The 21,990-nt window shown below is 49.6% G+C and overlaps 1 protein-coding gene across 3 annotated transcripts in view; it reads left to right on the top strand.

Annotated features, from left to right (window-relative positions):
• The window catches only part of TECPR2 (tectonin beta-propeller repeat containing 2), a 140,162-nt gene that overhangs the window by 77,331 nt on the left and 40,841 nt on the right, over positions 1–21,990 (top strand). For all 3 annotated transcript variants that reach the window (XM_030804133.1, XM_030804134.1, XM_030804135.1), the window contains exons 11-16: positions 1,220–1,393; positions 4,431–4,611; positions 6,742–6,883; positions 10,573–10,813; positions 11,815–11,904; positions 13,654–13,887. In XM_030804133.1, coding sequence (XP_030659993.1) covers positions 1,220–1,393; positions 4,431–4,611; positions 6,742–6,883; positions 10,573–10,813; positions 11,815–11,904; positions 13,654–13,887 — 1,062 coding nt within the window. The remainder of the gene's footprint in view (positions 1–1,219; positions 1,394–4,430; positions 4,612–6,741; positions 6,884–10,572; positions 10,814–11,814; positions 11,905–13,653; positions 13,888–21,990) is intronic.

Raw genomic sequence — 21,990 nt, 5'->3', positions numbered from 1 at the left:
GGACGCTTTTGCCTTGAAGCAGCCTGGTTTACTGTCAGGACGTTGGAATAGAAGTCAGATGAAGCCAAAGCCGAGTCTGTAGCTTGGGACCTGTCTGTCCTCTGTGACTTCACTGTGTTTCAGGATGAATTTCCCTTAATTCTCCCTGGTCTCTGTCACTGTTTAAAATATTAGTTTGTTCAGCATTGTTTTTCTTGCTTGCTTTCACTGTTTGTTTGAAAAATATTTCTCTTTAGAGACTGGCTAACAACCCACTCCACAAGCTGTCATTACACAGTTGTGCGTTTTAATTCATTTCTCGTTGCTGTCATTTACCTTCAGGTTTGTCTCCTTAGCCTTTTAGAACTTTGGTTCTATTCCTGATTACATTAGTTACTTGTATTCTCAGGCCCCTTGGTCCCTCACTGTGCTAGCGGGAACTCTGCATCTCCATGAGATTCACCTGCTCAGTTGAAGTGTCCTTCAGGGCCCAGGCCCATGTCCTTGGTGGGCAGCAGAGCCCTTGTGCCGGGGGTACCACAGGCAGAGATGCCCGACAGGCCTTCTAGTCCAGCCCAGCTGACACTCAGTGATCACTGGTGGCCCCTCGCCTTGCCTGCGTCGGACTGCTCCAGGCCTCCAGCTGCAGCGCTATCCTGCCTTCCCTCTCCTCTCTCTTCCTCCGTCTCTTCATCAGAGTCCCCTTCACAGTGAAAACGGGCCAACTCAGTACAAGTGTGTTCCTTCTGTGCATCTTTTCCATTCAGCTCATCCAGAACTGATCCTTCTCTTTGAATCCCTAAAGGACTTTTTCAGCCTCTCCTAGGGCACTAGTTGTGCTCAGGATGTTTATTTGGAGACTTATCAAACCTAATAATGTCATCAGTGTTTCTCCTCCTGTGTGAGGAGCGCCTGTCATGTGCCCAGCTCTGTGGCCATGTGGTTGATCTGCTCCCGCCTGCAGTCTTTAGAGCAGCCCTGTAAGGTGGAGATGATCCCCACCTCCCAGGAGGAAAGTGAAGCTTGGAGATGGGCGGTGACATGGAGCCTAAAGCCGCATAGCCGCTGGGTGGTGGCCAAGGGCCCAAACCTGGGTCTGGTGGCCTCTTTCCCCACTTGGGGGGACAGAACAGCATGTGTTTTAGAAATCTTTCTCCCCTCAATGCCCAGCGTGAAGACTTTTATGTAGAAATATATTCTAGTATTTATTGGACAGTAAATAGAATTTTTATTTCCATAGGAGCGCTTCTCTGGAAGATAGAACAGAAATCTAACCGGGCTTTTGCTTGTGGGAAAGTCACCATCAAGGGGAAGCGGCACTGGTACGAAGCCCTGCCCCAGGCAGTGTTTGTGGCCCTGAGCGATGACACGGCCTGGATCATCAGGACCAGCGGGGACCTATACTTGCAGACAGGTAACCGCGGGTTGCGCTCAGGGGCCTGCCAGCTCTGCCATCACTGCCTCTGCTGCACCCTGCTTTGCTAGTAACATGCTTACAACAATCACTGTGATTAAGAGGCTAAATCCTTTCGAATTAAGACACTTCTGGGAAGAGAGTATTTGCCATTTGGCATGTATTAGCCGTTTCCTACATTGACACAAACTCAACCTGGGACAAATTTAGGGCAAAAATGAATAGGATTATTTGGTGAGATACAGAAACAGAATCTTATTCTCCTATGGCCAACCACCGCATATCACGTATCCTATAATGTCAGATCTTAAGAGGAAGGAATACGGAGGAAGGACATAAAATTCATTTCCCCCTTTAAGCTAAAGTTTAAGTGGCTGCATTTTTTTTTTTCAGCCATATCAAAGCCCGGCTCCTATATACTTACTTATCTGTGGGCCAGGAAAAACAAGAAGATATAATTTGCTCTTTTTTATTTTGAGCTGGAGTCTCGCTCTCTTGCCCAGGCTGGAGTGCAGTGGTGCCATCTTGACTCACTGCAACCTCTGCTGCCTGGGTTCAAGTGATCCTCCTGCCTCAGCTTCCTGATGACAGACTGGGATTACAGGTGCCCACCACCATGCCCAGCTAATTTTTTTGTATTTTTAGTAGAGATGGAGTTTCACCACATCGGCCAGGCTGGTCTTGAACTTCTGACCTCAAGTAATCTGCCCGCCTCAGCCTCCCAAAGTGCTGGGATTACAGGCGTGAGCCACCACACCAGGCCATAATTTGCCCTAAATAGCAGTTCAGGCTGGGTGTGGTGGCTCATGCCTGTAATCCCAACACTTTGGGAGGCCTAGACGAGCAGATCACCTGAGGTCAGGAGTTCAAGACCAGCCTGGCCAACATGGTGAAACTCTGTCTCTACCAAAAAAAAAAAAAAAAAAATACAAAAAATTAGCTGGGTGTGGTGGCACATGCCTGTAATCCCAGCTACTTGGGAGATGGAGGCACAAGAATCACTTCAACCTGGGAGGCAGAGCTTGCAGTGAGCTGAGATCGCACCACTGCACTCCAGCCTGGTGACAGAGCGAGACTCCATCTCAAAACAAAACAAAAATAGCAGTTCAGCAAGTCACAGGAAGCTGCCCTCAAGGAAGTTTTTAGCTGATAGAAGGGCACAGTGGGACTTGCTTATTAAAAATAAGCTATAATGACAGTCAGTGTTTACTGTCAGCAGAATGGGGAAGGATCTTCCACCAGCAATGTGATTTATCAGTATCTGGAAGGACTGTGGGGCAGGAGTTATCGTTGGTTGTCCAGAGGCCACGTTGGATTTATGTAAAGATCAGTCTTCCAGGAGTTCAATATTGTTGATTCCAGGAGAATGTTGTTGCTGTTGTTGTTGTTTTGAGATGGAGTCTTGCTCTATCGCTCAGGCTGGAGTGTAGTGGCACCATCTCGGCTCACTGCAACCTCCACCTCCTGGGTTCAAGCGATTCTCCTACCTCAGCCTCCCGAGTAGCTGGGACTACAGGCACGTGCCACCATGTCCAGCTCATTTTTGTATTTTTAGTAGAGGCGGGGTTTCACTATGTTGGCCAGTCTGGTCTCAAACTCCTGACCTCATGATCCGCCTGCCTCAGCCTCCCAAAGTGCTGGCATTACAGGCGTGAGCCACCAGCCTCAGGAGCATGTTTTAATCTCTGCTGTGAGTCATCAGCTGGGGATGAATCTTCAGGTTGAAGCACTTGCACAGCTGGCTCTCTCCTAGCTGTGTAAGAACCTCTAGCCTGGGTGCACAGCCATGCTGGCTTCATAGGCCATATGCTGGCCCAGGTCTCTCCAGCCTAATTCCTGTGTCTTTCTTTAAATGAAAGTAGCTCTGGCAAGGTACATGCACATCTAAGCTGCCAGGACATCTGAGCTTTGGTCATGGGGGAGACAGGAGGTGCTTCTGGCCTGGAGGTGAGGACCGAGTGACCTCTAAACCAGTAGTGCCAGAGGAATCACCAGGACAGTGGTTTCACATGAGCTGGCCCCACCCATACCTGTTGGATTAGGTCCAATCCCTCTGGAGACTGCTCAGGAGTGTGTCGTGTAAGAAGTCCTGCAGGTGATTCCCACCTAGTTTAGTGGAAGGAAGTATCACCTGAGGACTGCAATACCATAGGTGCGTCTGTGATTAGTCACGGAGCATATTTGAGTACTGAGACCTAATTGCAGGCCTAAGGTCGAGGAATACAGGGTTGTAGGCGACAGTTGGTCTGTCTGCTGCCCTGGGAATAGCCTTTGAGCTCATTTAGACATACTTTATTGACAGGCCACAAAGAGGCAAGGGAAGAGCCCTGGACAGGGAGCCAGGGACCCTGAGCTTTGGCCTGCCACTGCCTTGCAGTTTGACAGACCTCAGATTTCATCTGGGAAATTTGGGGTTTCATTTTATTAGTGGAACCTCACACCCAGTCAGAGCAGAGAGGAGCCGCCGTGCTGGAGCTCTCTGCAGGGATGACTGCAGGCCTCAGGTCCCTGCCAACTCCAGCAGCGCTGTAGCCCTCTGCCTGGAAGAGCTGCTCTGCCCTACAGCCTCTGGGCCTGCATCTGGCCACTCTCCTGCTCTTGGCTTTTGTGTTCTTCTCTTAGAACTTCTTAAGCTACATTGGGACACCAGATAATTCTGAATTGTTCAGTTTTCAAAGAGTGTCTAAAACTGCTTTCAGATAGATGTTACATTTAGGCAGAATTTAACCACTTTATGTTGACTAAACTTGACAACAAAAAAGCGCCCGGACAGGGCAGCTCCTGTCTGTAATCCCAGCACTTTGGGAGGCTGAGGTGGGAGGATCTCTTGAGCCCAGGAGTTTGAGATCAGCCTGGGCAACGTAGAAAGGCCCCATCTATATTTTTAATTAATTAATTAAAGTTTTTTTTTAAAGCATTCATCATGAAAGAACATAGCAAAATACCAAAAAAGGAAAACTAAGCCAATAACCAAGTCAAAATGAGGTGTGGAGTTCTGACTGTGTGTCTTTGGGGCTTCTTCCCATCTTCCTGGCAGGTCTGAGCGTGGATCGCCCTTGTGCCAGAGCTGTAAAGGTGGACTGTCCCTACCCGCTGTCCCAGATCACAGCCCGGAACAATGTGGTGTGGGCGCTGACAGAGCAGAGGGCCCTCCTGTACCGGGAGGGCGTGAGCAGCTTCTGTCCGGAAGGCGAGCAGTGGAAGTGTGACATCGTCAGGTACTGGCGGGCCGGAGACTCCTTTCACATCCTGCTTGTCCTACCCTTCATTCTTGTCCACTTGACACCACAAGGCAGCATGAGGCCGTTCCTGGGAGGCAGGACCCGCAGCCTCCATGGCTATAGGCTAAGCTTGAATCTCTGCCTAATTCTGACCAGCAAACTGGACGTTGAGTCAGAGCTCAATTTTTAAAAATGCTGCCGCCCTCTGTGCAGCCCTGAGCATCATAGCGTCATGAGGCTGTCATGACGGTCTCTACTCAGAATTGCCCACCATGAGGTAGTTCCGGTTTAGTGTCTGTGACGGCTTAGGTCCAAATATTTTTCTTTATTTTCATGCTAATCAATTGAAGTTGATCTCTGAATTGTAGCTTTTTTTTTTCTTTTTTTTTGATACAGGTTCTCACTCTGTCGCCCAGGCTGGGGTGCAGTGCCACGATCACGGCTCACTGCAGCCATGACCTCTGGGCTCAGGTGATCCTCCTGCCTCAGCCTCCTGAGTAGCTGGGACTACAGGTGCATGCCACTATGCCCAGCTAATTTTTGTATTTTTTGTAGCAATGGGTTTTGGGTTTTCATCATGTTGCCCAGACTCATCTTGAACTCTTGGGCTCAAGCAATTCTCCTGCCTTGGCCTTCCAAAGTGCTGGGATTACAGACATGAGCTACTAAGCCTGGCCCGATCTCTGAACTGTAATTTATTAAGCTATTTTTTTTTTACCATTCAAGATGTTAGTTATAGAATTGCCATCAGATCATTTTACTAATATGGAAGTATTAATAGTCCTTTGAAAAACTAGATTAGGATATTCTTGGTTTGAATTTAGCAAGCCAATAAACTTTCAGTGAATACCTATTAAGAGCCAGAATGGTCCAGGTGCGGCAGCTCACGCCTGTAATCCCAACACTTTGGAAGGCCGAGACAGGCGGATCACAAGGTCAGGAGTTCGAGACCAGACTGACCAACATAGTGAAATCCCATCTTTATTAAAAATACAAAAATTGACTGGGCATGGTGGCTCACGCCTGTAATCCCAGCACTTTGGGAGGCTGAGACGGGTGGATCACGACCTCATCTCTACTAAAAATACAAAAAAATAGCCAGGTGTGGTGGCGGGCGCCTGTAGTCCCAGCTACTCGGGAGGCTGAGGCAGGAGAATGACGTGAACCCGGGAGGCGGAGCTTGCAGTGAGCCAAGATCGCACCACTGCACTCCAGCCTGGGTGACAGAGCGAGACTCTGTCTCAAAAAAAAAAAAAAAAAAAATACAAAAATTAGCCGGGCGTCTCAGGAGGCTGAGGCAGGAGAATCACTTGAACCTGGGAGGCGGAGGTTGCAGAGAGCCAAGACTGCACCATTGCATTCCAGCCTGGGTGACAGAGCAAGACTCAATCTCAAAAAACAAACAGACAAAAAAAAGCGACAACAACAAAAAGCCAGAATGGTGCTAGGAGCTGGGTGCGCCAAGAGGGCTGAGACTGGCCCTGCTCTCATGGGGGGCCCCGTGCATGGATGGACACCCATTAGCACAGATGGCCCTAAACAGGAGTGTGGAGTGTGCAGCACTGAGGGAACCATGGACTCCATGCAGAGATCAGGAAGGCAGCATGCAGAGTGGACCAACAGCTAAGCCTTGAAGCTGACGAGGACTTCCCCATATGGAAGGAGGGGGAGGGCGTCTCCAGCAAAGAGGGCAGTGTCTGCCTAGGTCCAGCTGCACAGAATAGCCTGGCACATCGGGGGAGTTTACAGTCACTCCCTTGGTGAGGTGGGGAGTTTATAGTCACTCCCTTGGTGAGGGAGGGAGTAGAGAAATGGAGGCGCTCAGGGGCCTTGGATTCCTTTTGTGCCTACTCGCTTTTTTCTTAGGTTATTTTCTCTTAAGAGTGTTCCCGGCCATTCTGGGTCATCAATGTGTCTTTCAAAAGCTGCCACCCACTTGAACCATTTATCTTGCACAGTAATTTAACTCGGACTCAAACTTCCTTCCCTGGCACTTGACAATCCGCTCCAGGGTCACGTCTCTTCTCCCAGCCACGCCTGCCGGGAGACCCTGGATGTCCGCAGTCCAGACACGCTGGGCACTCTGCCTGTGGGTGCTGACCCCCCTGTTCTCCTCCTTATTTTCAGCGAAAGGCAAGCTTTAGAACCTGTCTGCATAACGCTCGGGGATCAGCAGACTCTCTGGGCCCTGGACATCCATGGAAACCTGTGGTTCAGAACCGGCATTATTTCCAAGAAGCCCCAAGGAGATGATGACCATTGGTGGCAAGTAGGTGTTCAGCTCTGGGCCACGTGCTGAGGTCTCCCTGACCTTTTCTGCTTCCCCTTTTCTTACTTCTCTCTTTTCCTTAAAGATACTGGATTAAATTTAAAATATTCACTTTTTTATTGTTTGTTTGTTTGATTTGAAAGAAGATCTCCTTCTGTCATCCAGGCGGAAGAGCAGTGGCGCAGTCACGGCTCACTGCAGTCTTGACTTCCTGGGCCCAGGTGATTCTCCCACCTCAGCCTCCCAAGTAGCTGGGACTACAGGCATGTGCCACCACGCCTGGCTAGTTTTTTGTATTTGTTTGTAGAGACAGGGTTTTGGCATGTTGCGCAGGCTGGTCTCAAACTCCTGAGCTCAAGAGATCCACCCAGACTGGGCAGAGTGGCTCACGCCTGTAATCCCAGCAATTTGAGAGGCAAAGGCAGGCAGATCACTCGAGTCCAGGAGTTCAAAGCCAGCCTGGGCAACATGGTGAAACCCTGGCTCTACCGAAAATACAAAAATTAGTTGGGCATGGTGGCACACGCCGTTGGTCCCAACTACTCAGAAGGCTGAGGTGTGAGAATAGTTTGAGCCCAGGAGACAAAGGTTTCAGCCAAGATCACACCACCACACTCCAACCTGGGCAACAGAGCTAGACCCTGTCTCAAAAAAAATAAAAAAGAGAGAGAGAGAGAGAGAAATCCACCCGCTCCGCCTCCCAAAGTCCTGGGATTACAGGTGGAGCCACCACTACCAGCCAATAGTATTCCTTTTTTTCTTTTTGATAGATTAGACTTTGCTGTGTTTGAGTACATTAGAAACATCAAGGACTTTTCATCATAGGAAATAATTTGCAAAACTCTTTGTGTAAATAATGCACTTAATTTATTTATTTTGATATTGTTTATACATTTATTATTATAGGCTAAATAAACCGAGTGACATCCATTTGAAGACCTAGGTAATAATGATGTTTAATTATGAACAAATGTGCTAAGAAAAGAGCCCAGATAATACGTTTGAAAGCCCAACCCAGAAATAAAATTGAGCTGTCTCTGCTTATTCAGAAGGCCTCTAGGTAAATGGTATTTCAGCAAAGACAGGAGACTTTTCCCACGTGCTTCCAGAAAAGGAAACACTTTTAAGAAACAGGATGAGGGTATAATCAGGCTCACTGTGTGTGATCTGGTCCCAGCAAGAGCGCCTAGAATGAATTTCTCTTTTCTTTTCTTCTGGTGCAGGGTCTCACTCTTTTGCCCACACTGGAGTGTGGTGGCAGGATCACGACCCACCTCAGCCTCCCAAGTAGCTGGGACCACAGGCACATGCCACCATGCCCAGCTAATTATTTTGGTAGAAACAAGGTCTTGCTGTTATCCAGGCTGGTCTGGAACTCCTTGGCTCAAGCAATCCTCCCACCTTGACCTCCCAAAGCACTGGGATTACAGGCGTGAACCACCACTCTCGGCCCTAGAATGGATTTTCAAAGGAGTGTCTACTTTCCCCTTCTTTGGTATAGTTTAGTGTTAGCGTTGCTGCCACAGTCTCCCACTGTGGTAGGTAAGATTGCACTGATAGTCGATGGTCATAAAATATTTGATGTTTCTTTTTTTTGAGACGGAGTCTTGCTCTGTCACCCAGTCTGGAGTGCAATGGCGCAATCTCAGCTCACTGCAACCTCCGCCTCCTGGGTTCAAGCGATTCTCCTGCCTCAGCCTCCTGAGTAGCTGGGACTACAGGCGTGGGCCACCAGGCCCAGCTAATTTGTGTATTTTTGGTAGAGACAGGGTTTCACCATGTTGGCCAGGTTGGTCTCAATGTCTTGACCTTGTGATCCGCCTGCCTCAGCCTCCCAAAGTGCTGGGATTATAGGCGTGAACCACCATGCCCGGCCAGTATTTGATGTTTCTGAAGTATCTTGTCCCATTGGTTTATATTTTATTGTCACCTCAGACTTGCTTTGTTGAAGGCTTGTCTTGCATTGACTGCTCTGAGGTCTTTCAGATGAAATGTAGAAAAATGAGTTGTGTTTGCTCTTTGATAAAATATGTATTGTATATAATATGTACATTGTATACAGATGTATCTAATTTTATATACTAGGTAATATTTGATAGTTATGCAAATGATTTTAAAATACCTTTTGTGTACTTGTAATCATATATATACATACACATGTAAAAATATACATATATGTATTTTTGTAGAGACAGGGTTTCACCATGTTGGCAGGCTGGTCTGGAACTCCTGACCTCAAGTAATCTGCCTGCCTCAGCCTCCCAAAGTGCTGGGATTACAGGCGTGAGCCACTGTGCCCGAGCAGGAGTAGGGCATTTATGCCAGTGATGTTCTGTGTAATCAAACCCTGCAGGGCAGAAATGTGAGTGAACATCACGGAGAATCAGATTTTCACTCATAAAGAACTTGCCTTACATCAAGCTGCCCAAGAAGAGAGGAGTTTCCTGCAGGGAGGGGTGGTTGGAGAAATGTCTGAGGTATATGAATGCTTTTCAGGAATGTTATAGAAGCAAGCTACCCTTCTGAGCTAGGGTTAGAGTCTAGATACCCAGGATGGTCCTAGTTGATGCTCTTGCCCTGGAGTAATTATTAGTAGTCCCAATTCAGATCATAAATTAGTTCATCACAGCCTTGCACGGTGGCTCACACCTGTAATCCCAGCACTTGGGGAGGCCGAGGCGGGCGGATCACCTGAGGTCAGGAGTTTGAGACCAGCCTGGCCAACATGGCGAAACTCCATCTTTACTAAAAATATAAAAAATTATCCGGGTGTTGTGGCGTGCGCCTATAGTCCCAGCTACTCGGGAGGCTGAGGCACGAGAATCTCTTGAACTCAGGAGGCGGAAGTTGCGGTAAGCCAGAATTGCACCACTGCACTCCAGCCTGGGTGGCAGAGCAAGACTATGTCTCAAAAAAAAAAAAAAAAAAAAAAAAAAGTTCATCACTCTACTTGTGATACCTTTTTAAATGCATATAATGTTTGTAAGTACCATATACTGTTGTCCATTGGAAATACCTGATTTAAAAGCAAAATTAAAGCTGGGCATAGTGGTTCATGCCAGTAATCCCAACACTTTGGGAGGCCAAGGCAGGGAGATCACTTGAGCCCAGAAGTTCAAGACCAGCCTGGGCAACATAGGGAGACCTGTCTCTACAAAAAATTTAAAAATTGGCTGCATGTGGTAGCATTCGCCTGTATTTGGGAGGCTGAGGTCGGAGGATTGCTTGATCCTGGAGGTCAAGGCTGAGTATGATTGTGCCACTGCACTCCAGCCTGGATGCCAGAGCAAGACTGTCTCAGAAAAGATGGCAAAATTATTCTTTCTCACTCTGATTAGAATGAAAGTCTTCTTAGAAGGGGTGTGAGGGGGTGATACTTAATCACAAAAGTAATGCATGCTTGTAACAGATCCATGTTGTATAAAAGTGTGTAAAATATGAATATATTCTTCCATACCTTTAAATCCAACCCTACAAAGGAGCTGGAGTTAGCATTAGCAGTTTGATGGCATCCCGCCACATTTTTTTTGGTCCTTTCACAAGCGCACATGTGCACATTTGTGTTTGGATGGTCATCTTGTTACTAGAAATGCAGAGGTGTGGACTGGGCTAGAACCTTCCCTCAAGGCAGAGAGTCCGCACTTGTAACTGCTCTGACAGCAGGGCTTTTGTCTGTCTTCTCCTTCCAGGTGAGCATCACAGACTATGTGGTGTTTGACCAGTGCAGCTTATTTCAGACGATAATCCATGCCACTCACTCGGTGGCCACAGCGGCCCAAGCCCCTGTAGAAAAGGTGGCAGATAAGCTGCGCATGGCGTTTTGGTCCCAGCAGCTTCAGTGCCAGCCAAGCCTTCTCGGGGTCAATAACAGCGGTGTCTGGATCTCCTCGGGCAAGAATGAATTCCACGTCGCTAAGGGGAGTCTCATAGGTGGGTGAATTGCTGTAATTTTCACACCGGCTTTATAGGCAGCCTCACTTTAAAGCCAACATTTAAAGAAAAGCTTTAAGATCTCAACTTGAAAAGATAATTTAGTGCCAGCGGTATGAAGTGTCTAGGGGAGGCACTCTATGCTTTGTGATCAGTTTCTCTCCTTTTTAAAAAACCTATCATTCCTGGCCGGGCGCGGTGGCTCATGCCTGTAATCCCAACACTTTGGGAGGCCGAGGCGGGCGGATCACGAGGTCAGGAGATCGAGACCATCCTGGCTAACACGGTGAAACCCCGTCTCTACTAAAAATACAAAAAATTAGCCGGGCGTGGTAGCGGGCGCCTGTAGTCCCAGCTACTCGGGAGGCTGAGGCAGGAGAATGGCGTGAACCCAGGAGGTGGAGCTTGCAGTGAGCCGAGATTGCGCCACTGCACTCCAGCCTGGGTGACAGAGCGAGGCTCCGTCTCAAAAAAAAAAAAAAAAAATCTATCATTCCTAAAACTCGGATCCCTGTGTCTGGATAGTGTTTCCCCTGGAAACCTTTTATGACATAAGAAAAGCAAATGGAGGTCATTTTTATGTTAACAATTTCACATTTTAAATGAAAAAATCCACCCAAACCTAGTGAGAGAGAATGGTCCATTTCCTGGAGGGAAGGTGATCGCCACTGTTGGAAATGCAAGGCTCTGGCCAGGTCTGTGAATGTAGATGCCAGTCCACACATCCTGGGGTTCATTTCTGTAAGTGAACCCCTTGCTTTTCTCCAGCCCTCTCCCTGCTGCATGGCCTCCACGACCCTGGGCTGGGTGTGGCTCTGCCTGGCAGTATTCAGAGGGAGATGAATGGCAGGCTGTGATTGCTCATGTCGCTTTATTTAGGGACACTCTAGAATTATCTGGAGAAAGGGTTTGAAGGCCAGCTGTCGTCCAGAACTAAGATCTGAAGTGGTTTTGTCTGTGTTTTCTTTCCTTAACACATTCTTCCTATTTACTCTTTCCAGGCACCTACTGGAATCATGTTGTTCCCCGTGGGACAGCTTCTGCTACAAAATGGGCCTTTGTGTTGGCTTCTGCGGCTCCCACGAAGGAAGGTGGGTCAGTCTTAGCCTCGCTGAAGAATCTAGAGCACAGCTTGGCCATTGGAAAGGTTCAAACCACAGTCTGACTGTGGCCTCGTTGGTGATGGGGCATGCCTCGGAGACCAACCACGCAAGGGTGTCAGAGGCCAGTAGCCCTTGTTAGCTGAGCTGAGGGCCCTGAATCGGGATAGGCCTGACCAGGAGAGCCTCTGAGAGGGACCAAGCATGGTGAAGATGAGGGAAAGTGTCCTTCTGAAGGAGGGGCTCACACAGTGCAGCCACCGGGGCTGGCAGCTGGTGACTCCCAGTGGCACATGGCAAGGGCCACAGCTTCTTTGGGCACCTTCCCATCTCCCCTTGAGAATCCTTCTGTCACCTCCCAGCAACTTCCTTCCGTCTTGTTCACAGCCTCCGGATAACCTAAGTCCCAAATTTGCACCCTATTAGGCAGACCTGCCCTGCAGGGGGTGCTCCTGTCAACCACATTCTGGGCAGAACTCAGTGTCCCTACGGAGTACAGGGTTTGTGAGGGAGCCAGAGCACCGGAGGGTGAGGGAGCTGGCATCTGCAGCCAGGAGAGGCAGTACCCCCCCCCCACCAGTTAGCTGGGAGCCCAGGCAGTCAGGTGACCTCTCTGGGAAGTAGCTGTACCTCCTCCCGGGATTGCATGAGGATGAAACGCGAAGATGCCGTGAAATCTGTCGTGAAGAGGGAATCGTTTGCTTAGTTGAAACCATTAGTCCCACTAGGATGCGGGTGACTGGGTCAGTACAATAACTTCTTACTCACCAGATTGTTCAGACCACAGTTCTGGAACCCAGAAATCTCTGAAAACAGTAAGTTATTTCTTGAGTTTGGCATACATTAATTTGGCAGCAAAACCTGACCGGATCTCACATAGCTGCCTCCAGCCTTGGTTGATCTGTTGGCTGTGACCACATCCATGTTGCAGGGATGTTACCGCACTTCACTGGGGAGCGCCTGGCCCCTCCGTGGTTGTTTTATAAACCTCTGGCATACCCATTAGTTTAGGTTTTCAAAAATCCAGAAAAAGTTTGAATTCCAAAACATGTGGCCACAAGTTGTAGATAATACTTCAGATGATGTACTGTGACCAAGGTTTTAACTGCCCTAAGGATTATTTGCATTTTAAACAGAATTTGTTAAACCTAAAGGACTTTTTTAAAAGCTGTAGGGAATGAAAGGACATGATTTTGAGGCAAGGATGGAAAGAGAAGCACTTCCAGCTTCCTAAGCTTTCTCCAGCAGCTGCCCCACCTGCTGGCCCCATCCCCAGAAGGCCCGGGAGAGCACCATGGCACCATCCTTCCTAGGAACGGCCAACTCTCTCTCCCTCCAGAGCACTGAGTTGATAGTCTTCTCCTCTTGGTAAAATTAACTTTCTATATTAAAAATGCTTCGATGCCTTTGTTCAAGTGAAAAACTTCCCAGCCCATGACAAATGGGAGGTCAAAGCCACTAAGCCAACATTATGGCCTTCATAAAATCTCCTAAGCCTTGCCTTATTGGCATTTATTTCCAACATCTCAGGCGTGTTTCTTGTTAGTCGCAGTGTTTCCCTCTGCTGTCTACCTTAAAGTGCCACACCGCTCCTGCCGCGTGGGAATGGGCGGGTGAGCGAGCCGGCATCCGCGGCCGGGTGTCTGGCGTCTGCCAAAAGGCAAAGGCTGCCTTGTGCGTTTAGAGCAGGCGGCTCGGTGCAGACAAAATCTCGATGACAAACATGACCCCCTTCTGCAGGAAGCTTCCTGTGGCTATGCCAGAGCAGCAAGGACCTGTGCAGCGTCAGCGCCCAGAGCGCACAGTCGCGGCCCTCCACGGTACAGCTGCCTCCCGACGCCGAGATGCGCGCCTATGCCGCCTGCCAGGATGCGCTGTGGGCGCTGGACAGCCTCGGCCAGGTGTTCATCAGGACGCTCTCCAATAGCTGCCCCACGGGCATGCACTGGACCAGGCTGGACCTCTCCCAGCTAGGTACGGCCACCTCGTGAGTACACCTGCCGGTGCCCTGACTGCCCTAAAACCGCATCACAGTGTGACGTCGGACAAAACTGCCCGGCCTGTGTTCAACCCGTGAGAGTTCTGAGAGGATGTTTATAAGTTGCTGAATTTCAGGAGCTCAACTGGCCACTCTTTCAGACTAGACAGGCTCTGGGTTTTGTCCCTTTCCCTGCCCCTTAGAGTTTGCAGGGCTGTCAGAACCTGAGGAGGGTGCCCGTCCTCAGGTCAAGGGGCCACGCACTGCGAGCGGCTTGAAGGATACTGGTGATGCAGCTGCCCCGTCAGTCTGTCTGAATATGGAACATAGCTTTATGACCTGAAAAGCTGAAAAGATGGGTGCTCCCTACGACAGGATCAGTGCCACGTTTGTCCATCTCCTCAGGACGGTACCTGGCAGAGGAGAGTGGCTCAGCACACAGGTGCCAGCTCTCCTTCAGCTCAGCCAGGTCCAGGAGGACCTGCACCCACTAGCTCCTGGTTTTCTCTGAATCTTCTATCAAAAGCCGTGGAGTAGGCTAAGAAATGTAGTGCTATTTGTAGGCCGGGCGCAGTGGCTCACACTTGTCATCCCAGCACTTTGGGAGGCTGAGGTGGGTGGGTCATCTGAGATCAAGAGTTCGAGACCAGCCTGGCCAACATAGTGACACCCTGTCTCTACTATAAATACAAAAAAAAAATTAGGTGGGTGTGGCAGCGCATGCCTGTAGTCTCAGCTACTCAGGAGGCTAAGGCAGGAGAATTGCTTGAACCTGGGAGGCGGGGGTTGCAGTGAGCCAAGATCATGCCATTGCACTCCAGCCCAGGCAACAGAGCGAGATTCTGTTTAAAAAAAAAAAAAAAGAAAGAAATGTAGTGCTGCTATTTGTAAATAATTCATTCATGTTCCAAGAAATAATAACATAAGCCCACAGCATTAGATTTCTCTCTGAGTAGATTCTTGGTGGATCAGGCAGCATAGGTGTGGTTTGCCTGAAGGTGGAGTTGTGCAGATGGCCCCCAGTGCCCGGATGAGCCCTGCGCTTGCAGCAGGACTGACTTAGGAACTTCCTGGCTGCAAGGCTTCCCAGTTTTTTTAACTCAGAACCAGCATTTGGTTATGTGGTAGACTTGAATTGTATAAGCATTTAATGTTTGAGAACTCAACCACATGCACTCACCAAAAAAAAAAAAAAAAAAAAAAAAAAGGGCGGGGAGAAAGAAAGCAAGAAGAGGGCTGGGCACAGTGGCTAATGCCTATAATCCCAGCACTTTGGGAGGCCCCGCGGAGGGCGGATCACCTGAGGTCAGGAGTTCAAGCCCAGCCTGGCCAACATGGTGAAACCCTGTCTTTACTAAAAATACAAAAATTACCTGTGTGTGATGGCACACGCCTGTAATCCCAGCTACTTGGTTGGGAGGCTGAGGCACGAGAATCACTTGAACTTGGTAGGCAGAGGTTGCAGTGAACTGAGATCCATGCCATTGCACTCCAGCCTGGGTGACAGAGCAGGACTCTGTCTCAAAAGAAAAAAAAAAAAGCAAGAAGAGAAGGGCTTGTCCCCCTTCTCCCCAAGCCCCTGGCTGCATTGCAGTCTGTATGCTACCAGCTGACGAGGAGAGCCTCTTGCCATTCTGTAAAGCAAGCATCATACTAGGCAGCCTGGTGGTGGTTGACGTGCTCAGCCCCAGGGGCTCCTACAGGGTACTGAGTAGACATCACCCATTCTTTTGCCTGAAAAGGCCCCTGAACACTAACTCAACTGAAGAAGCAAGTTCTGTTCCAAGGCTTGGGGACTGAAGGTTTGTCCAGGGCAATTTTTGTTCTTTATGCTTTGGGCCTCCCCACCTGCCTTTTGGACCCACCAGTCACTGTCTAGCTTTTTGAGAACACCCACCTCTCCACATCACTGACAGTGACTGATAGACAAGGCTGAGGCTGAGAGTGGCCTGAACATTGGTGCTGCTGACCTGCCGCCTGCTCTGGAAAGCCTTTCATTTGTTCAGAGACCCTACTGGTCCTGAGCCTTTCTCCAGCAGCTCCTACCCAGACTAACTAGAAAATGCCGCTAGTTCCCTCTGGGGTAAAAAGTCCAGGGCATGATATGTATTCTCCCTGCTCCTCAATCTTGAGCACTGTGGGAGGCCGTGTTCACCTGCACCATTTGGGTGAGAAGCAGAACTGTTTCCCTTGCACGTCCCCTTCCCAGCCCCTCCAGGAAGGCTGCTGCACCATGGTGGGGTTCAGAGTGAATGGGCATCATGCCAGGTTCTGCACTGCTGGAGCCAGCCCTGCCTGGGCCTCCTGCCTCCAGCACAGCTCATGCCTCCTTCCTGGCTCTGTCCAGTCCTCCCAGCACCAGCTAGCTGGCCAAAGTGGTGCAGGTCTCTAAGATGTGTATTTGGGCTTCACTGGGAGGTTTCTCTAGGGGAGAAACCTGGCTTGAGTGGGATTGAGTCTCAAGAGTGTGAGGAAACAGGAACAAGTCCATCCTGAGTCCAAGATGGCCTTGGGCCCTCTGGTGTTCAGCAGATATTCATTGAGGGGTTGGGTGTGTGAACAGAGGGATGGCCTGGGGGTCCTGGTCACTGTGGATGGGCAGGTTTTCACTGAGCCCCTGTGTTCTGCCTGCAAAATCATTAGCAAATCAATGTCAGTATCCAGCTGACCCTGAAATGGATCAGACAGGCAGTGGGTGCAAGGAGGTCACAGGCAGAGGTGTGGGGACTCATGGCAGAGGCAGGACAGAGCTGGGCCCCAGGCAGGCTCTGGACTCTGGGCAAGCTGCTGTCACCTTGAACTGCAATTTCCTCTCCTTTCTTTTTTTTTTTTTTTTTTTTTATCCCAGGTGGGGTCTCACTCTGTCACCCAGGCTAGAGTGCAGTGGCACGATCTTGGCTCACTGCAACCTCTGCCTTCACAGGCTTAAGCAATCCTCGCACCTCAGCCTCCCAAGTAGCTGGGACCACAGGCATGTGCCACCATGCCCAGCTAATTTTTTTGTTTTTTGAGACAGAGTTTCGCTCTGTTGCCCAAACTGGAGTGCAGTGGCATGATCTCGGCTCACTGCAGCCTCTGCCTCCCAGGTTCAAGCAATTCTCCCTGTCTCAGCCTCCCGAGTAGCTGAGTTACAGGCACCCACTACTACACCTGGCTAATTTTTTGTATTTTTAGTAGAGACAGCGTTTCGCCATGTTGGCCAGTCTGGTCCTGAACTCCTGACCTCAGGTGGTCCGCCTGCCTCCACCTCCCAAAGTGCTGGGATTACAGGCATGAGCCACCACGTACGGTCCCTGCTAACTTTTGTATTTTGGGTAGAGATGGGGTTTCATCATGTTGGCCAGGCTAGTCTTGAACTCCTGACCTCAAGTGATCCACCTGCCTTGTCCTCCCAACGTGCTGGGATTACAAGTGTGAGCCACCATGCCCGGCCTTGGTTTCCTCTCCTTTCTAATGGGAGCAGCAACCCCCAAGCCCAACCCCCCGGAGGATGCACGGGGCATCCCATCTAAATGTCAGCCATCTCTGGGTGGTGTGGTCGTCCGAAGGCTGTGACACATCTTGCTTGGGGGTGCTCTCTAGTCTTTGTTAGCTGCTGGTGGTGGGGCTTTTGCTTGTGTTGCCCCAGTTTGTGCCACAGGGAGGGCAAATCCAGCATCTCTTGTTAAAGCACCACCTCGCTTAGTCCTTATCCTGCCCTGAACTTTAGATTTTGTTTATTTGAGTTACCTGGTTGATCTTGAAATGTCAGATTAAGACTCCTTTCCTGTTTCCTACACATCCTGAGAGAATGCAGCAAGTCCAGGGTTGGCAGCTTTGTGTTGGGGCAAGGGAGGTGAACAGGCGACCAGGATCCCTAGGCCATTCCTCTGCTCACATACCCATCCCTTCAATGAGTATCTGCTGAACACTGGAGGGCCCAAGGCCATCTTGGACTCAGGGTGGACTTGTTCCTGTTTCCCTCTCGCTCTTTTTTTTTTTTTTTTTTTGAGACGGAATCTTGCTCTGTTGCCCAGGCTGGAGTGCAGTGGCACAATCTCGGCTCACTGCAAGCTCTGCCTCCTGGGTTCACGCCATTCTCCTGCCTCAGCCTCCCGAGTAGCTGGGACTACAGGCTCCCACCACCACGCCCGGCTAATTTTTTGTGTTTTTAGTAGAGACGGGGTTTCACCGTGTTAGCCAGGATGGTCTCGGTCTCCTGACCTCGTGATCCGCTCGCCTCGGCCTCCCAAAGTGCTGGGATTACAGGCGTGAGCTACTGCGCCCGGCCTCCCTCTCACTCTTGAGACTCAATCTCACTGAAGCTGAGTTTCTCCCCTAGAAAGAACGGCCACCTCCCCAGCCTTCACTATGCCAGGGTAGGGGCAGTGAGCATCAGGCCAGGGGCACCAAGTGTTCAGTTATTGGGCTCTCTCCAGATATGGTCTGTGTCCTACAGGAAAAGCAGGTAGGTCAAGAGACTTCTTTTTCTATTTGTTTGTTTGAGATAGAGTCTTGCTCTGTTGCCCAGGCTGGAGTGCAGTGACACAGTCTTGGTTGACTGCGACCTCCGCCTCCTGGGTTCAAGTGATTCTCCTGCCTCAGCCTCCCGAGTAGCTGGGATGACAGGCATGCACAGCCATGCCCAGCTAATGTTGGTATTTTTAGTAGAGATGGGGTTTCACCATGTTGGCCAAGCTGGTCTCGAGCTCCTGACCTCAACTGATGCACCTGCCTTGGCCTCCCAAAGTGCTGGGATTACAGGTGTGAGCCACTGCGCCCGACCCAAGAGACCTTTTAATAATTACATATTTAAGTGAAAATTTTGAATTCAGGCGTGCCGTCTGCCCAGGAGCCCGTGTATGACTGTGCATGGCGGCTGTCATCAGGTGGCTTGCATTGAATGGGGATTATTGACTGCAAAGGAGAGTCATCAAGCCAACATGGCTGCTGCCTGTGTTACTTATCTGGAATTAATTGGGGTGCTTCATTTATTTTTTACAAGTCAGCAGTGGGCCGGGTGCAGTGGCTTACACCTGTAATCTTAGCACTTTGGGAGGATTGCTTGAGGCCAGGAGTTTAAGACCAACCTGGCCAACATAGCAAGACCGCATCTCTAAAAATATTTGTTAAAGTCAACAGTGGGGGTGCACGCATCAATGAATGGAAACACAGTGACTGCATTTGAGGATTTTGTTCAATATCAAATTTAGCCTCCCCCAATTGTGCTCTTTTTCCTAACTTCACTCCTCTGCTCCCACTAAATTCCTTCTTTTTTTTTTTTTTTTTGAGACAGTGTCTCACCATGTTGCCTAGGCTGGAGTGCAATGGTCTGATTTTTGGCTCACTGCAACCTCCGTCTCCCAGGTTCAAGCGATTCTCCTGCCTCAATCTCCCAAGTAGCTGGGATTACAGGCCCGTGCCACCCCACCCAGCTAATTTTTGTATATTTAGTAGAGACAGTGTTTCACTGTGTTGGCCAGGCTGGTCTCGAACTCCTGACCTCAGGTGATCCACCCGCCTCAGCCTCCCAAAGTGCTGGGATTACAGGTGTGAGCCACTGAGCCCTGCTGCTCCCGGTAAATTCTGCTGCAAAGACTGGAGTGCTCTTTTGGCCAGTCGCTCAGCAGTGTCCTGGCCATGTATCCGAGGATCTCCCTGCTTCTGGACCTCTGCTTCCCTCCCACCACTGCCAGGGTGGAGCCCCTCGTCACCAAGTTGCTGTACTGCAGTAGCTGCCTCTTGGCACCAGGTGTGCCCACCTCCCACCACGGCTACCAGAGCTGTCTTCCTCAAACCCAGCTCAGACGGTGTTGCCCTCCATGTTACATGGCTCCACATTGCCACTAGAATAAAGCTCCAGTCTTTGGTGTGGTGCCCAGGGTCTCGCAGCCAGGCCCGGCCTGCTGTTCTGAGGCCTCATGTGTCAGGGGCTCCAGCCACTCCTGGCCTTTGTGTTGGGGCCCTGGCTAACTTTCGTATTTTGGGTAGAGATGGGGTTTCACCATGTTGGCCAGGCTAGTCTTGAACTCCTGCCCTTCCCTAATGTGCCATGCACGTTCATGCCGCCCATTTGCTTCTCTTCCTGCGGCCTAGCATTCCTTCCGTGGGCTGCTTTCCTTTCTTCAACTCTTCTTCCTTCAGGACTCAGTTGAGATTGCATCTCCCCCCCAAACATTCTTCAGTGACTGTCCCCATCATAGCACTGTGCTTCTACCTGTCATTTCAGAGCCAGGCACAGTGGCACACACCTGTTGTCCTAGCTACTTGGGAGGCTGAGGCAGGAGGATTGCTTGAGCCCCGGAAACTGAGCCTGATCTAGGCAACAGAGCAAGCTCCTATTTCTTAAAAAAAAAAAAAAAAAAAAAAAAAAAATTATTTTAGTTTGACTCACATTATTTTTGTTGGAAGTTTACACACGGAGTGTGTAGGGACTTTACAGGCAGGGACCAATTGCTTAGTGACAGTATGTAGCCAACAGGATTTTTGTTTTAATTTGGGATAGGGTCTCACTATGTTGCCTAGGCTGGTCTCAAACTCCTGGGCTCCAGTGATGCTCCCACATCAGCCTCCCAAAGTGCTGGGATTATAATTTTTTTATTTTATTTTATTTTATTTTATTTTATTTTATTTGAAATGGAATCTCGTTCTGTCACCCAGGCTGGAGTGCAGTGGAGCGATCTAGGCTCACTGCAAGCTCCGCCTCCCGGGTTCATGCCATTCTCCTGCCTCAGCCTCTCCGAGTAGCTGGGACTACAGGCGCCCGCCACCAGGCCCAGCCAATTTTTTTTTTTTGTATTTTTAGTAGAGACGGAGTTTCACCGTGGTCTCGATCTCCTGACCTCGTGATCCGCCCACCTCGGCCTCCCAAAGTGCTGGGATTACAAACGTGAGCCACCGCGCCTGGCCAAAGTGCTGGGATTATAACTGCTTGCAGCTGCACCAGCAGGATTTAAAATGTCAGGGAAAGTCAGTACTATTTGCAGCTCCATTTCTGAGTAACTCTGGGATGTGAGTTTTGATCCTATATTTGGCCGCGTTACTGGTAGTCAAAGATAAAACTGCCTTCCATTCAGGTACAGGATGTCATCACACACAGTCGCCTGGTGGATGATGTGACTCCCACCCTCCCAGGAAAATTCTCAACTCTTGCTCTAAGTCACCATCAGCCTTCCCAGGGCATGAGGCAGAAGATGTTAGGTTATAAAAACCTTGTCGGCCAGGCGTGGTGGCTCACACCTGTAATCCCAGCACTTTGGGAGGCCAAGGTGGGTGGATCACGTGATCAAGAGATCAAGACTATCCTGGCCAACATGGTGAAACCCCATCTCTACTAAAAATACAAAAATTAGCTGGGCGTGGTGGCGGATGCCTGTAGTCCCAGTTACTCGGGAGGCTGAGGCACGAGAATCGCTTGAACCCAAGAGGCGGAGGCTCCAGTGAGAGCCAAGATTATGCCCCTGCTGAGCCAAGATGGTGGCTGCACTCCAGCCCGGGAGACAGAATGAGACTCTGCCTCAAAAACTACTACTACTAATAATAAATTAATTAAGAAACAAGGCCAGGTACAATGGCTCATGCCTGTAATCTCAGCACATTGGGAGGCCAAGGCAGGCGGATCACCTGAGGTCGGGAGTTCGAGACTAGCCTGGCCAACATGGCGAAACCCTGTCTCTACTAACAATACAAAAATTAGCCAGGTGTGGTGGCACACATCTGTAGTCCCAGCTACTTGGGAGCCTGAGGCACAAGAATCCCTTGAACCTGGGAGGCAGAGGTTGTAGTGAGCTGAGATCGCACCACTACACTCCAGCCTGGGTGACAGAGCGAGACTGTCTCAAAAAAAAAAAAAAAAATTAAATTTTAATTTCAAGGATGAGGATGACTTTAGTGAAGTATCAAATAATGAATATGATTTCTACCTTTAATTTTTTTTTTTTTTTTTTTTGAGATGGAGTCTCGTTCTGTCGCCCAGGCTGGAGTGCAGTGGCACAATCTCCACTCACTGCAAGCTCCACCTCCCAGCTTCACGCCATCCTCCTGCCTCAGCCTCCTGAGTAGCTGGGACTACAGGCGCCTGCCGCCATGCCCAGCTAATTTTTTTGTATTTTTAGTAGAGA

The sequence above is a fragment of the Nomascus leucogenys genome, chromosome 22a, assembly GCF_006542625.1.
Source record: "Nomascus leucogenys isolate Asia chromosome 22a, Asia_NLE_v1, whole genome shotgun sequence".
NCBI classification, from domain to species: Eukaryota; Metazoa; Chordata; class Mammalia; order Primates; family Hylobatidae; genus Nomascus; species Nomascus leucogenys.
The sequence above is the reverse complement of the archived record's forward strand: the minus strand, read 5'-3'. Positions and strand labels throughout refer to the sequence as shown.